Below are 14194 nucleotides of genomic sequence, written 5' to 3'. Positions count from 1 at the left end.
AAATTTAAGACTAATGGACGTCTAGATCTACCAATTCCTGGTTACATTTCTAGGCTTCTCATTTTGGTATTCCTTCCAACATTCAGTCTTCATTGTTACCTGTTCTCCATTCACTCTATTTCCTTATTACCTGTGGTTCAAAAAAGCATCTGCTGTTGTGTATCTTATTTTTTCCCTATGTTTTTTGTTTCTCCTCATTCTGTTTCTTAACACTGTGTTGAGAGCTTGGGTAAAAATTTAAATTTCAGTTCCATATTTTAGTGAACATTAGTGCAGTGCATTTTCTTCGGTTTCAGTGTACAGGCCTGCTTTAGTAGGATATAACATATTCACAAAAGTGTGCTTATTTCTGTCACTGTAAATGTTGACCTGTGACATTTGTAAGTGGTAAGTCTGTTGTCTGGTAGAAAACAAATGAGGGAAGTTGGTTATAGCAACATCTACTCTTTGCTTTTAGTTTAAGTTGGCTTTTCAGTAAAAGATGTTTATATATAATTTGTCCTACAAACCCATATTTAGCAAGAGCAGAAGAAGGAGCAAAAACAGCATTGCGTGCAATCTACAATTTGTGCCAACCTGTGAGGGTAAACAGTACTGTTTATATGTAATCTACAGTTTAAGATAAGTTTAAGTTTGTAGATATAATCTACAGCTTGTGTTAATCTTTATTATTATGCAGCTGTTTAGATTGTCTGTCCTGTGCTGACAGTGGTGATCCTTGTTACAGGCAGACGCGACGGAAGGCAGAAGCACCCGCGATCACTTATGCAACGTATCGAGGTTCTGCAAGGATCAGGCAGCTGCTGAGGAGTCAATCAGAAACTACTGGGAAAGGAGGAGAAAATCCTGAGAATAGAAATGTTTCAATGGTCAAAGAAAATGGAGAAATCCAAAGAACTCCCTCTCTGAAATCAGGAGGAGATGAGGGTGAAGAGCACCAAGGTGATGCCGTATTAAATCCTTCTGCGGTTAGAGGGGGAAGCAAACAGTCTGGTAAAGCTCGGCATTGGTTGGGTAGAAGTAAACATGAAATAACTGCAAAGGCCACAGCTTCATCCACTGAATCGTGTCATGAGCCAGACTTAAGACATGAACATGCTTTAGCTACAGCAAAAGTTAAAAGGACGTATTCACTAGATTCATTATTGTCATTTAGCAGTAGAAATGGTGAGATCCCGACCAATTCCACTTGCCGGGTTACTCCTTCCCTCAAAGTGAGTTCTGCAAATGATTTGACTGGAAAAGAAGATGGACTGCCAGGAGAAGCAGAAACTCTGTTTCAGACAAACAAAAATGACACTTTTAACTTTGATAAAGAAAACAATTGTAGTAAAGCAGCTAATAAGGAGTCCCCGAAAGAAATCCAGGATGATTGTTTACATTCACCCAAGTCAATAAGTAAGACATTTAATGAAGAACTACAGGTGAGTAAGGGAGGATTTTGCTGTAATCATCAAATGGAGAATCACTCCGAGCAATCACTGGGTGTCCAGATGCTTCATTTCAGTACCACTACATTTCAGCAGGAAGCAGATCAGCAAACTGGTAGTGCAAACAAAGACAGTGATCCAAGAAAAAGTGATACACAGAAAATTGTGGCAACTGTAGAAAGAGAGCAAAATCCACAGGACTTTCCTGCTACTGTTCTTTTACCTTTTAATGAACAAATACCCCCTTCACTTAGCATGGAATCCAGTGGAGAAAAGTGCATGGCCACAGGTGATCTAAGGACTTCATTGTCATCTATTGGACATGATGAAGGCAGAGTCATGGGCAGGGAGACTTGTAAAGAACTGAGTGACTTAGGGAAACCAGTGTATGTACAAAATGGTCACAAGTTAATCCATGTGGAGAATTCCAAGGATACTACCACACAGCACACTGGTTTACCTTGTGTAGAAACAATGAAGGTTTTGTCTGAGGTTGCAGTGGAAAAGGTTGCCAATGTATCACCATGCCTATGTGCGTGTCACAATGTGAAATCTGATTTGGATGAGATGACAGCACGTCGCTCTGTAACTTCCAAGTCTTCTGTTGAAACTGGAGGCTGTTGCTCAGCTTCCCTTGATCTGAGTTGCAAGTTCAAAAATAAAACTATGGGGGAAAAAGAAATCATCTTGAAAGATGCCGGAGAGATGCTTTCTTGTCCTGATCTTGAATATGAGAAGAGCAAATCCTTTGAGACTGTAGATATGAGTCTCTCAAAAAACTCTATTCCTCTTCACAACCACGGTCCTGTTGCTCTTGAAAGTGTTCGAGACACTCCTGCCAAGACAGTGACACTTGCAGAGGATGACACTACACCTCACCCTTTAATCAATCATACTCCTGCTATTTCTAAAACCAATAAGACTGGTATGACTGGGGCTGATCTTATTACTTCTGGGTGTGAAGATTGCACCTCAGAACTTACATCCCATATTTCTAAGTCACAAGAAAAAAATCTAGCAGTTTCTCATTCTGCCTTGAGACATGAAGGAAAACCTGTGACCAACCACTCTGCTTTCACCTGTGAAAAAGATGATGTAGGCATCACTTTTGAATCTCCACCTGTTTATGAAAATAGGTGTATTAATTTTTCTTCCAAGAAGGAAAACAGCAATGAGCCTAGGATATCACCCACAGTACTTGATTCTTCATCTGACAACCAAGGAAAAATGCTGCCTTCTGCCACTAACTCTGAAAATGACCAGATTGCTGCTTCTGAACAGGACAGCTTTATTTTTCCAGCTGCAGAGTCTAGGAGAATAATCCCTGAGGACAGAATGAACGAGGGAACACCTTGCTCAGGAGACTCGAGAACTTTGTGCCCAGTTGGTTCTCTAGAATGTGAGATTATTCCACCTATGCTCGATAGCTCTGCTGATGGAGTAAATGTAGGGGGTGTTTGCATCCCCAGGCCCACTTCAGCTTCTCTGGGATCCAGAGAGGCCTCCAACTTTTCTGTTTCTGCCTTGAAGATGTCGGGTGTTGCTCAGGGGAACAGTAACTCTTCCAGTCACAGAGCTCATGGTAGGGCAGAGGAGGCCTTCACACAACAGGCTGACAGCAGTGTGTTGGCAGAGGCAATGCCGTCACCCATCTGTCCTTTGAAATCTTTGGAAACAGCATCCGAGTCAGCCCATGCTGGGACTGTGTGCAGGAATGCTGTGGGACAGGTGATCCTTGGTGACTGTGCTTCTGCTTTCTCAGAAACCCCTCCTGTGACAGGTGGTCAAACAGATGCTGCACCTGCAGAGTCAGATGGGCTTTGTTCTGAGGGACAGTGGGAAGATCCCAGTGTGAAGGGGCAAGAACAGACTGCATTCCAAGATGCTGCTGTTTTGTTTAGGAAAGCTGAAGAAATTGTGAATTCGGTTTTACATTTGGCTACAGAGGAAATAATAGCAAAACAAGCCTTTGGTGTCTACCAGCCTTGTGGTAGCAAGGACAGTTTAGTAAACAGGGATATTCTAAGTTATCAGAATGCTGAAACTGTACAGCTGGAAGCAGAAGAAATCCAGTCAGCTGTGCAGTCATTAAAAGATTTTAATGAGAGCAGTGGAGGAGCCTCATCTTCATTTACAGGAAATGAAAGAGTGGATACAAATAATCAAGATGAAAAGATACTCTCTTGCATCCCTTATAAAATTGACCTACATAGTGCACTAGCATTAAAAGCAAAAGAAACAGTTGAGGAAGTCATTAACTCAGCCGTACAAAAACTGGCATCCAGTCAGTGGCAAGGCATGGAGAGTAAAAGGCCTTCTGAAAAGGTTGAATCTAAACCTGAGGCTAAAATGCCAAAGACTTTAAATGTGGATACAAAGTTTCCTGCCAAAACACAGGAACCAACAGAGGTGAAGGAAACTCGGGGTGTAACTGTAAACTGTGAAAAGGCAGATTGCTCAGGTCCTCCTTTCCTTCCAAATAGTGTGGCAAATGGCACAGATTGGCCCCAAAGAGATGAAAAGATACCAAATAATCCAATTACTCATCAAGCAAATGGATTTCTTCCCACTGGCATTTTAGCAAGACCAGAATCAGATACAGACACACAGTTTGTTGTACCTGAATTGTCTGTTCCTGGAGAGAACAGTGAAAGGAAGCAGTGCTTCAACACAGCCTTTGCCCAAAATAATGAGAATCTGAAGCAGGCAGAAACGAGTGATCAGGACATGGAGAGAAATGACCAGCATGAAAAAAACAGTCTGGACTGCAGTGATGAAATGAAGGAATCAACAGAACTTTTGGCCTCTTCTCCACTAATTGAACAGTGGGAAAACAGTTCTTTTACTATCATTTTTGAAGGTGCTCTTCAGACTGAGAACAAATCCGTCTCAACTGATGATGTGCAGACCAGATCTCTCCCTTCTTCTGGTTTGCCCTCAGACAATGTGGGTCATCTAACGTGCCAAAAGGCGAAGTGTGAGCACGAGTCAGCCTGTCCCTGTGGGCAGGACAACAAGCTGAATGCAGCCACAGATGGCTGTGGCTCGGAGTCATTCCTGAGTGTGGAGGCCAAGCGCTACAGGGTGTATCCTTTCTCCTTGTCTCCCATCTATGAAGACGACAGCTCCCAGGAGGACTTACCTTCCACAGACGTGTCCCCGGAAAGCCGTCCTGGTGGAATATCCAAAGATAACACTGATCATGCTTCCGTGCTTTCCCTTCTCCAGTCAGTCTCTGAGCGCTTGCAGTTCACTACTCGGTTCAGTGAGGAAGAGGAGGAGGAGGAGGAGGATGGAGTGGAGGAGGAAGAATCATCATATGAGGAAAATATACTTGATGCTGAGGGAGAAGAGGACTGTCTTTCCAGCCAGAGGAGAGGGAATTTAAAAACAACCCTTCAATCAAACGACCAGAATGGATCTTTGCTTCCTGAACAATCGTTTCTTCTTTCAAAAGAACATCTTGACTCACAGGAGCAACCAGAACAGTTTCCAGATGTGGCTTCTCCCGGTCAAACACCTTGTAAATCAGTTCCAGAGAAAGCTGATGATGCTTTAACACATCCTCCTACAAGTGTGTACTACCAGTACTTGAAATCTGCCAGCAATTCTTCTGAGAAGGGGACCAGGTTTGGAAGCATTCTCCAGGATATTTTGCAGCCAAAGGTTCACTGGTCTCAAGACAACACCGTGCCAAAACTGGGAGAATTGTCAGCGGTAAGATGTCACATCACATAAAATTTATAATCAAAATGATTAGCCCAGATTCAAAATTGCCCTATTCTCCTTGCTCCCTTTTAATTAAGATTAATTCTTTTATCTTAAAGGTAATCAAAAAGTAATTCTTTAGTCAAAAGTAATAAGGCTGTTTCATAGTTTTAAAAAAAAAAAGTCTTCTGATAATATAATTTTAAAAACATAGTGTTCTTGGTTCAGCACACAGATGAAAGTGGCTTAATTGTAAAACAGAATATGTGAACAGAAAATATAATTGGAAAATAGGCATAATAGCAACTTTCTGTAATAACATAATGCAAACTCGTCTATGTTAAGGGCATTTCAACCTGAAGATAATGAAACTGCCTTTTGTATGAAAATTGTTCTTTTATTTCTTTCACTTCTGAGATTGATAGAGCTGTCTTGTCCAAAAAAGATACAAATATCTGCTTCCTGGGCTGCTTGATTGTTTCATCACAGTGTCTTCCACAAATTATAGCTCAGTTAGCAAGTAAGTAATATAGCTGCTTCCATAGATTAAAATTTCTTTTTTGGTTTACTTAAAGTACTGGCAAATGAGAGTATGGAAACAGTTCTTCCAATATTTAGAATTTGACAGTGCCACATAGGCCAAATATGTAACTGAAGGAGTCTTTCCATAATGTTGGGAATACTTTAGTCTGTGTTAGAGCTGTCTTCTGGTTTTTTTCCACTGGTAAGAAATGCAGTTGATTGTGTGCTGGGAAAGACTAATATATTTGTAAAGGTTATAACTTCCATAATAGTAGTTTTTCCTTTCTAGCACATGTCACTTTCTGCTGATTGATTCTGTTAAACTATTGACACCAGCTCTGAATGGCAGTGGAAAAGGTCTTGGTTGTTTCTATTAGGGACAGTTGTGTACTTGTGTAGGAATAGTGGACCCGGAATGATCTGCCTGTGCTTTGTGTTGTAGGTGTTAATAGTTGTTTGCCATGTCCTTTTAATTTCAGAACCTCATTGACAGGGCAAGTCTCAAATGCAATCCAAGACCAGGAAAGGTAAGCAGAATTTGCCATGTAAGTCAATATGATACATGGAATAATTTGTTATACCAAAGCTTTTGAATGGAAGGCATCTGAAGTTATTAGTCTAGTTTTATGTGTTTTTATGTATTACTTGCATATGTTTGGACATGCTAATAATGAGAATATATTATTAAAAATCCTGCCACTAGTCATTTTACTGTGTTCCTCAGCAGCTGTTGTTTTCATTCAGTAGAGTGTTTCATAAAAGAAGAAAATGTGTAGCCTTCCAGTTGAGTGGGCACAAATTGCAAGCAAAAAATAACCGTCTCTACTCTATGTTGAAGTGGGCCCTCATTCATTGTATATTGTTTCAGATTGTTATTTATGATACTTACGGCAACAAAAGTAAACAAGAAGTTCATTCTGATGTGCCAGATACCTCATCGTGGAACTTTCCCATTGGAACATTACTTAGGATAATTAGAGGATGGTAAGAAATCCAGGTCATATTTAAATAGAGCCTTTCCTAAAGACTTGCATATGCATTTCTCTTGTATTTTTATTTCTTTCATTTATGGCACACATCCGATCTGCAAGAGCATCTTTTTCTTTCTTTATAATTAGACTGATACCAATGAAAAAAAGCATGAAACAAGGCTTCAAATGCTGCAGTACAAAAAAAATAAAAAATATTGTTTCTCCTGGGAGCTAGCTTCAAACAGAAAGTTTCTAATAGAGCCACAAGTAAGTTTAGAGTTCTTGCCTGAAGTACTGAGGCAGTACAGCCATAATCATGACCAGAAGCATGTGTATGCCAAAGAAATTCTTTTTTTTTACAGCTCAGTTTCATTATACAGTAGCTGCTGCAAAAGGACCATAAAATAAGCATTCTCAGTGCTGGGTTGAATGTAACATTTAGAGGAATGTGGATATATACGAGTACCTTTAAGTTTGCAAGTGTTTCTATATTTGCTTTGGGTAGCTGGGGCTGGGACTGTGTTAGTGGTTGCAGTGAATGTTTCTGGCTGTCAGCCGTGGTAACAATGCATGTCACATTTATGCAGTTTTGAGGCAGCCTTGTATGGGTTTGCATACATTGCTTTCACATCCTAAGAAATGCTGAATGCCATTATTAGTGTGTTTTTGCCTTGCATAGTACCTGCCTGAACAAGACGTGTTTTGATGTGACAGTTAATATATTTGTTCTGGTAAAATAAGGCTGTTTATTCACATTGTGGCTTAGCTGTGTTTTTATACAGTTAATATTTTAAGTTATGTTATAGAACTCTGTGTTTTACTTTTCCACACTGAAGTGAATGTAACTGTTCAGGGACAGCATAAGAAAGATGTGATAGTTGCCTTGAATAGAAGAGCTTATTAGTGGGCTTTTCATCAGATGTACTCTGTAAGGACAGTCTCACTTAACAGCAGCAACTCAGTTCATGATATTGTTATTACAGTTGGATCTTTTATGAGAAACCAAAGTTCCAGGGTCGAAAATATGTCCTAGAAGAAGGAGAGGCTGTGCTGGATCACCTTTGGGATCTCCCAGGCGTGAAACATCATCGAAGAAACCTCACAGTTGGTTCAATCAAACATGTAACCAAGGTACAGACTTCCTTAATAGTATGGTCACATACAGAATTGATTTGTTGGGAATAGTGGTGTATTGCTAGCAGTGAACAATGTGTGTATAGTGTTTCTGACAATTCAAATTTGCTATGAATCACTTTTTTCGCCTTCAAGATAGACTCTAGGACTCATGCTGTGCAAAATTTCCCTTTCTTCCTGAGTTAGTGAGCAGATTGTTTGTGTTTCTTTACCACCACCTTCACGGGACACAGTGACTCCCCTCCTTTTAGATGTTTACCTGTCCAGTTATTCAAAATTAAATGAAATCATTTCAAAGATTTATCTTAAGCTTAAGCTGGCTAATGTGTCTATGTGGCTTCTGTTTCACAATTTAGGGGTTGGGTTTCTAATCCCATTTGTACATTGTAGCCTCCAGAAATTACTGTTGTTCCCTCTACAGCTTTGTGCCCTCTGTAAGGTTTCCATGTGGACAAGTGGTACACCTACAGCATGTGGCTCTGCCTACAGCCAGAAGTTTAAAAGGCTTTCTGTTGAAAAGATAGGAATCAAATGTCTAAACCCAAAAATAATGTGCCCATTGTTATTCAGTGAATGAGGAATATATTTACCAGATCTTGTGACTTAAGAAGACTTAGTGCTCTCATTTTTTAGTGTAACATTCCAGTTATTCACAGGGCAATGGCCCTTACTGTGAGTGAATTATCATTTGTATCACAATGTGAAAGGTTTTCAGTAAAGTGGTTTCTCTGTTCTCTGCTGGAATAGAGCTCATTTTAAAATTGATAACCTTTTTGTCATCAGTACAGGGGCATAATGTCATAACAATTAGAAATACTTTTTCCTTCTCTTCAAGCACATAACAATAAATAAGCTCAAAAGAAGCTGGCTGAAGGCAGGAATAATGAAGTTAACATTTCTTTGAGCTAAACAGATTAAAAGCCTTTGACTAATATGTAATAGCAATATTGATCAGTACTGTGGAAGGCAACTAAAAAAATAAAGGAATTCCACAGTAACGTGTAGAACTGTGGTCTGAATCCAAGGGAAGCCGGATGTGTTTTGGGCATGAAAGAAAACTCTTGAATAGGAAAGATACTGTGTTTAGCTTCATCATGCTTGATAAAAATCTTTGTAGCACAGCTAAATAGGTTTGACCTTTGTTCTTCTTCCAGTATATGGATCATTTATATGGAACACAGATGGAAAGCTTTGTTACAGTGCACTAGTTCAGTAATTAACATTTTTCTTGTGGAAAGCTTTGTTACAGTGCACTAGTTCAGTAATTAACATTTTTCTTGTGTAACTTAAAGCTCTAGCAGGTATGGTTGGTTAGGAGGGCTTTTGCTGCTAATCCATGGAGCTAGAGGTGTATGGAGCTCACTAAGTCAGGTTTTGTCTTCTAAACCTTGATTTGTGAAAGCATCCCTCTTTTTTAGGTTGTGTAAGTACTTTCAGAAGGTAGTTTACCAAAATGCTACCTAATTTTTGTTTATTTTTTTTTTAAATATAGGCATTGCTTTTATTTGACAAGTGGCTGTTTCTTTTTCAGGTGGCTCGTGTGTGTGTGTGATCTGCAGGGTCACATGTTTTACTGTCATTCTCTTTGTCACAGGCTGGGTAGCTCAGTGCATTTTCTCCTAACTAGTTTGGCCATACTGGCTCTGTGTGCAGGTTTTCTGGCTTGTCTTCTAAATCACAAGTGGCTTTTTATGGTGCTTCTTTAATGGCTGCTCAGATGCCTTGAGTTATCAGATGTGAACAGTGGCTAAATATTTGAGAAGAAAATGACTTGCCAAGAAGAGAAAAACAGACTTTTACTAAAGAAGCTATAGGAGGTACATTTAATATTATTTTTATTTTTTTTTTTTTACTAGCAGATTGGCTGAAAAACAGTCTGTCAGTGGCTTTGTGCCCTTGATTTGGCTTCAAGCCTCCACAAAAAAGCAAAGATTCTGTTAGCTTTGTGGTTAGTTTGTGGCCTAACTGTGGATGAGCATTAGGTGTGTCCGTGTGTATTTAATTTCAAGGAACTTGTGGGGAGGAGGTTCCAAAGAAACAGATTGTGCAATCAGTAAAATGAAAACCCATCTGAAGTAATGTGGAGACTGAGTTCCACCAAGGAAGTCAGCATGAGCCTAGGCCAACAAAGTCTGCCTGGACACACAGGTTCAATGCAGCTCCTGCAGCACAGTCTATTTAGCAAAGTCAGTTCTCTGGCCTACTGCAAATGCAATTGGAGGGCTTTTTCCATCTGTTTCTGGAAGCCCAGAGAGGGTAACTAAATGTTATTTCCCCAAAAACGAGCTAAGAAATGTTCTTGACCTTACCATTCTGGAATAATCTTGTCAACCGGTGTTTTGCAAGATGACAGGAGATCTGAAACAGCAGTTTATAATCACTGTCTGCAAGATGGTTAGGCAGGGAATAACTGGATTCCTTATGGACTCTCCTTAAGCAAAACTCTTTGTAATGGGTTTGTTCACAATATTATACGTAGAATGTGTCTTTCTTTCGTTTGTGTGGTTTGCTAGGTGAAAAGAAGTTAATAATTTAAGCAGGGACTACTTTAGTCAGATGCCATAGGAAAACACCCAATAGCTTCAGCTTGTCTCACTTTCTAGTTGGTATTTACAGGACAGTAATCATTAATTCCCTTAGTATTATTCTATTTTACTACCAGCTGTGTTGAATCCTGTAGTTTGGTTTGGTGGTGATGGGTGGTAGCAAGAGTGATACAAAACTGGAGCACTGGGAGCAAGAATTATGAATGGGTAAAAAAGCCTGGAGGACCAACGGAGAGTAATATTTAACAAAAAAGAAATCTGCAGAAGCTGATGTGTCCTGAGGACAAACCATGTGTCAAAAGTAAGATGTGTGTCTAGACTGTATTAAAAAGCAATCATGTGAATATCAAAACTAAGTAAGCCTGGTTTTCAGTAGACCCTTCTCTCCTCCTTGTTGTGGCGTTTTTGCTTAAGGAGCCAGACTTTGGTCATTCTTTGTCCTCTTGTTGGCATAAAAAGCTACACCAGTTAAACAGGCTGTTTTGATCACTTTAGTCACCACAGCTTGGAGGTCCAAGGAGAGCAGCTCACAGTGCTGAATTTATTTGGGCCTGATGGTGCTGGTAGGGCTGGAACCCTGGATCCAGAAGGAGGGTGAACAGCCAAGACCACCTTGAGCAGGTCGAAGGCTCTGGGTGTGTCACTGCTGGCAGAGCTCTTGGTCAGACCAGAATAATGTCAGAGATGCCACCAAAGAGTAACTTTTCCTGTTGAGGTCTTAAGGGTGGTCTTAACCCTGTTCAGAAGAAGCCTTCACCTTTCTGCTGAGGGCCATATTGGTCTTTTGGAAGTGTCCTCTGTGAGCTAATGTGGGTATTCCCTCTACTTTTGTAAATACCTCAGCTCCTTAGGGACCATGAGGGAAGCACAGGCACTCCAGGATGATTATGTGAAGGTAGGAGGAGAATACCACAGAATAAAGGAAGGCAGAGTGGGATGCCTGCAGGCTGTGAGCTACCTAAGCATTTGCTGGTTGTGTGTTATCATTGGAAATGAGCACAGCTACCTAATCTGCTTGCTGTGCTTTTTACTGTGTTTTTGCCCGATGTGTCAGTGGGATAGTGAATAACGTGAGTTTTGGCTGCTTGTGATGGGGGTGGCAAGGCTATATGGGGGGCAGGTATAGCAGGGGAAAACTTTCCAGATTTGAATCTGGCCTGAAACATTGTGGTGGTAGTTTTGCATGATAATAGTTTTGCATGTGGGTATCTCATTCCAAAATCTTGACGCCTTGCAGATGAAAGGGCTTTGGACTGAAGGATCTAGTTCTCAATCTGAATGCTGTCATATTTGTGTGGTTTTCATTTTGTTTCTGAAGACGGTGGCTTTATTAGGAATGTTAAAGAAGCCTCTGAAAGTAATGATGCCTATTAAATGTGCTCAGGCAAATATGAACATGCTACGGCAAATATTTACCCAGCTAAGGTTTGCATGCTTGATTGTATAAACTAATGGCATAGTATTTGAGCATACATGTGCAAATACATAGTGTTCATCCCACACACTAATAATAGATGTTACCATTTTCTGCAGTCTGTGCATTAATATAGGTGAATTGAACTCATTATTTAGGGCAAAATGTGTATTTGTGACTTTAAAACATGTACTTAGAACATATGATGTGCTTCTTGCTCAAACATGTTACTACCTTTAAAAATAGATATTTGAATTGGTTTTGATGAAAACCTCAGTTTACTGTGTGAAAAACTCAGTATACACTTCATGAAAGAAGATTCTGGACTTAATCTAGTACACACAAAAATACCATCACAGCAAATAGAGGGTTTTTATGACTGTCAAAATCTGGCTGGAGAGAGATGGTGATAAATAGGAGAGATGTAATTATGAGTGCTTGTGCTTTACCTACCCTGCTACATTTGTCATCTCTTGAGCTGGAGCTTCAGGAGCTTCAGAGTCAGGAGAGCAGACTTGAAAAGAGAATACAGACTGGCTTTTTCCAATCTTAAATGAAAAACAAAAAACAAAAGCTTCCTACTGAATTAAAATTGAACGTTCTCCATCTCATATTCTGTCTGAGCCTGCAGGCAGATACTTTATTTTGCTACTTGTCTCGTCTTGTAGGTACTTTGTTTCAGAATTTATCTGAAACCATTAAGAGTATTCCTTGGGGAATTCTTATAGATGCAGCTTCTGATTTTCTGTATCAGGCTTTATTGTTGGATTTACAGATTTCAGCCTTATCACATATCAGGTATTATTAGGAAAAACCCCACAAACTTCAGCTATTTCTCAAAAGGGATTTAGTAAGATGCATATACATGTGAAAACTGTGGGGAGATTATTTTTACTTTTTTTAAACTTGCCTTGCATTACACTTAGAATTGAGTTCCTTAGCACTTTGCCATAAAGTAGCATTGTACTAGAAAGTCTTTTTTCCTAGTTTTTCTGGTTTTGCTCATCTGAAAAGAAAAATTCTGGTATTGCAGTTTTTGCTCTAAAAACAAATAGCGTGCTTTGTTTGCAGGGTACAATACAGAGGAAATGTGATTGTGCAGGAGGGAGAGTTGCCAAAATAGTATACTGTGTTCCTTCAGGTCTCATGAGGAAAGTGAAATAACATCCTGAAGTGCATCAATTATAATTGCCACAGTTATTGCTGACAGTTAAAGAGCTGCTGAAAAACACTAATAAAGAGGCAGTGGGATGTTACTCCATGAACATCCCACTCAAAACCTGTGTGAAAAAAGAGCTTTAAGAGCTTTTGTGCCCTGGTGCTGAGTTTCTCTGCAGGCTTTTGTGTTTTACAAGTTCCTTGTTGATTCATGATGTATTTGAGTGCTGGGGAAGAAAGTATTGGCAATACATTTTATATAAATATTACTAAATGAGGATGGCTCAATAAAACCCCTGCAAATTCTAGAGAAGATCATGTGTTCAACAAGTTATTCTCCAGTGTGGGATCTCTCAGTAGTAAACCTTCAGTATGGTAATAGAGGTTGTTGCTTTGTGTAACAGGAAAATTCCTAAAGTGTCTACTAAAATTGGTGGGTTTTAATAGTGATCTTTTCCTTTCTTTGTCTAAAATGCTGTAGATTTATTTAGCATGTCAGAAAATTGAACTCATATGGCTTTATACCATAGTTGGATTCATTACAGAACTTAATTATCATAGAGGGAGGGAGGTGGGAATGTAGTAGACATTTCTAGAAAGTTTTAATTATGTGTGCATCATGTGTATCTTATGTGTGTTATGGAAGCATTGTCTTTTTTTTTTAAAAAAAAAAAGTCAGTATTATAATACTGTCAGATCCTTTACTTGGAGAGTATTTAAACTGACCTTTTTGAAAGTAGCCTGACAGGCATAAATGCATAGTTCTTCAAAAGTTACTGGGAGTTGGAAATTTACTTCCCATAGCTTTTCTAAAAATTCCAGTCTCCATTTTTAAAAAGCTAAAACCCTTCCATCATATGAAGCCTGGAGTTATGTTAGAAGGGTGAGAAGACAGAGGGAAGAAAATAAGGAAGCACTCCCAGTTCTTCAGGGACAGACTCTGTGGATATCCACACAGCCTTACCCTTTGATTTTTTTCCACAGGACTGTGGTGTTCCAGAGGTGGAGTTCTGCCTGGCAGCTGGAAGTACAGAGGGACTTCCTATCTGCATACAGGGTGCAATTCCCAATTTAGAAGAGCTGGATGTTGAGAAACACCCTTACGTAAGGGTCAAGTCAGGAGTGTGAGTACTGAGCCTTTCTAATGGCATTTTGCCAGCAGGTAGAGGAGTAACATCATGGGATGAAAGTCAGCCAGAAGTCTGAACAATATTTAGGGGGTTTTGCTACAAATCAGTTAACATACAGCAGATATTCCCAGATCTACACTTCAGCACTGTGCTCTATGGGCTCCTAGTAGTGGAACCAAAT

General features: G+C 39.7%; 1 protein-coding gene across 3 annotated transcripts in view; it reads left to right on the top strand.

Annotated features, from left to right (window-relative positions):
- The window catches only part of CRYBG3 (crystallin beta-gamma domain containing 3), an 85886-nt gene that overhangs the window by 38964 nt on the left and 32728 nt on the right, over nucleotides 1-14194 (top strand). For all 3 annotated transcript variants that reach the window (XR_001877681.1, XR_001877682.1, XM_017832756.1), the window contains exons 4-8: nucleotides 728-5147; nucleotides 6140-6187; nucleotides 6529-6644; nucleotides 7615-7762; nucleotides 13868-14007. Coding sequence is in view for 1 of the 3 variants with exons in the window: in XM_017832756.1 (XP_017688245.1) it covers nucleotides 728-5147; nucleotides 6140-6187; nucleotides 6529-6644; nucleotides 7615-7762; nucleotides 13868-14007 (4872 nt within the window). In the remaining 2 variants the exon portion in view is untranslated. The remainder of the gene's footprint in view (nucleotides 1-727; nucleotides 5148-6139; nucleotides 6188-6528; nucleotides 6645-7614; nucleotides 7763-13867; nucleotides 14008-14194) is intronic.

Source organism: Lepidothrix coronata, unplaced genomic scaffold, assembly GCF_001604755.1.
Source record: "Lepidothrix coronata isolate B3197 unplaced genomic scaffold, Lepidothrix_coronata-1.0 Scaffold205, whole genome shotgun sequence".
NCBI lineage: Eukaryota > Metazoa > Chordata > Aves > Passeriformes > Pipridae > Lepidothrix > Lepidothrix coronata.
The sequence above is the reverse complement of the archived record's forward strand: the minus strand, read 5'-3'. Positions and strand labels throughout refer to the sequence as shown.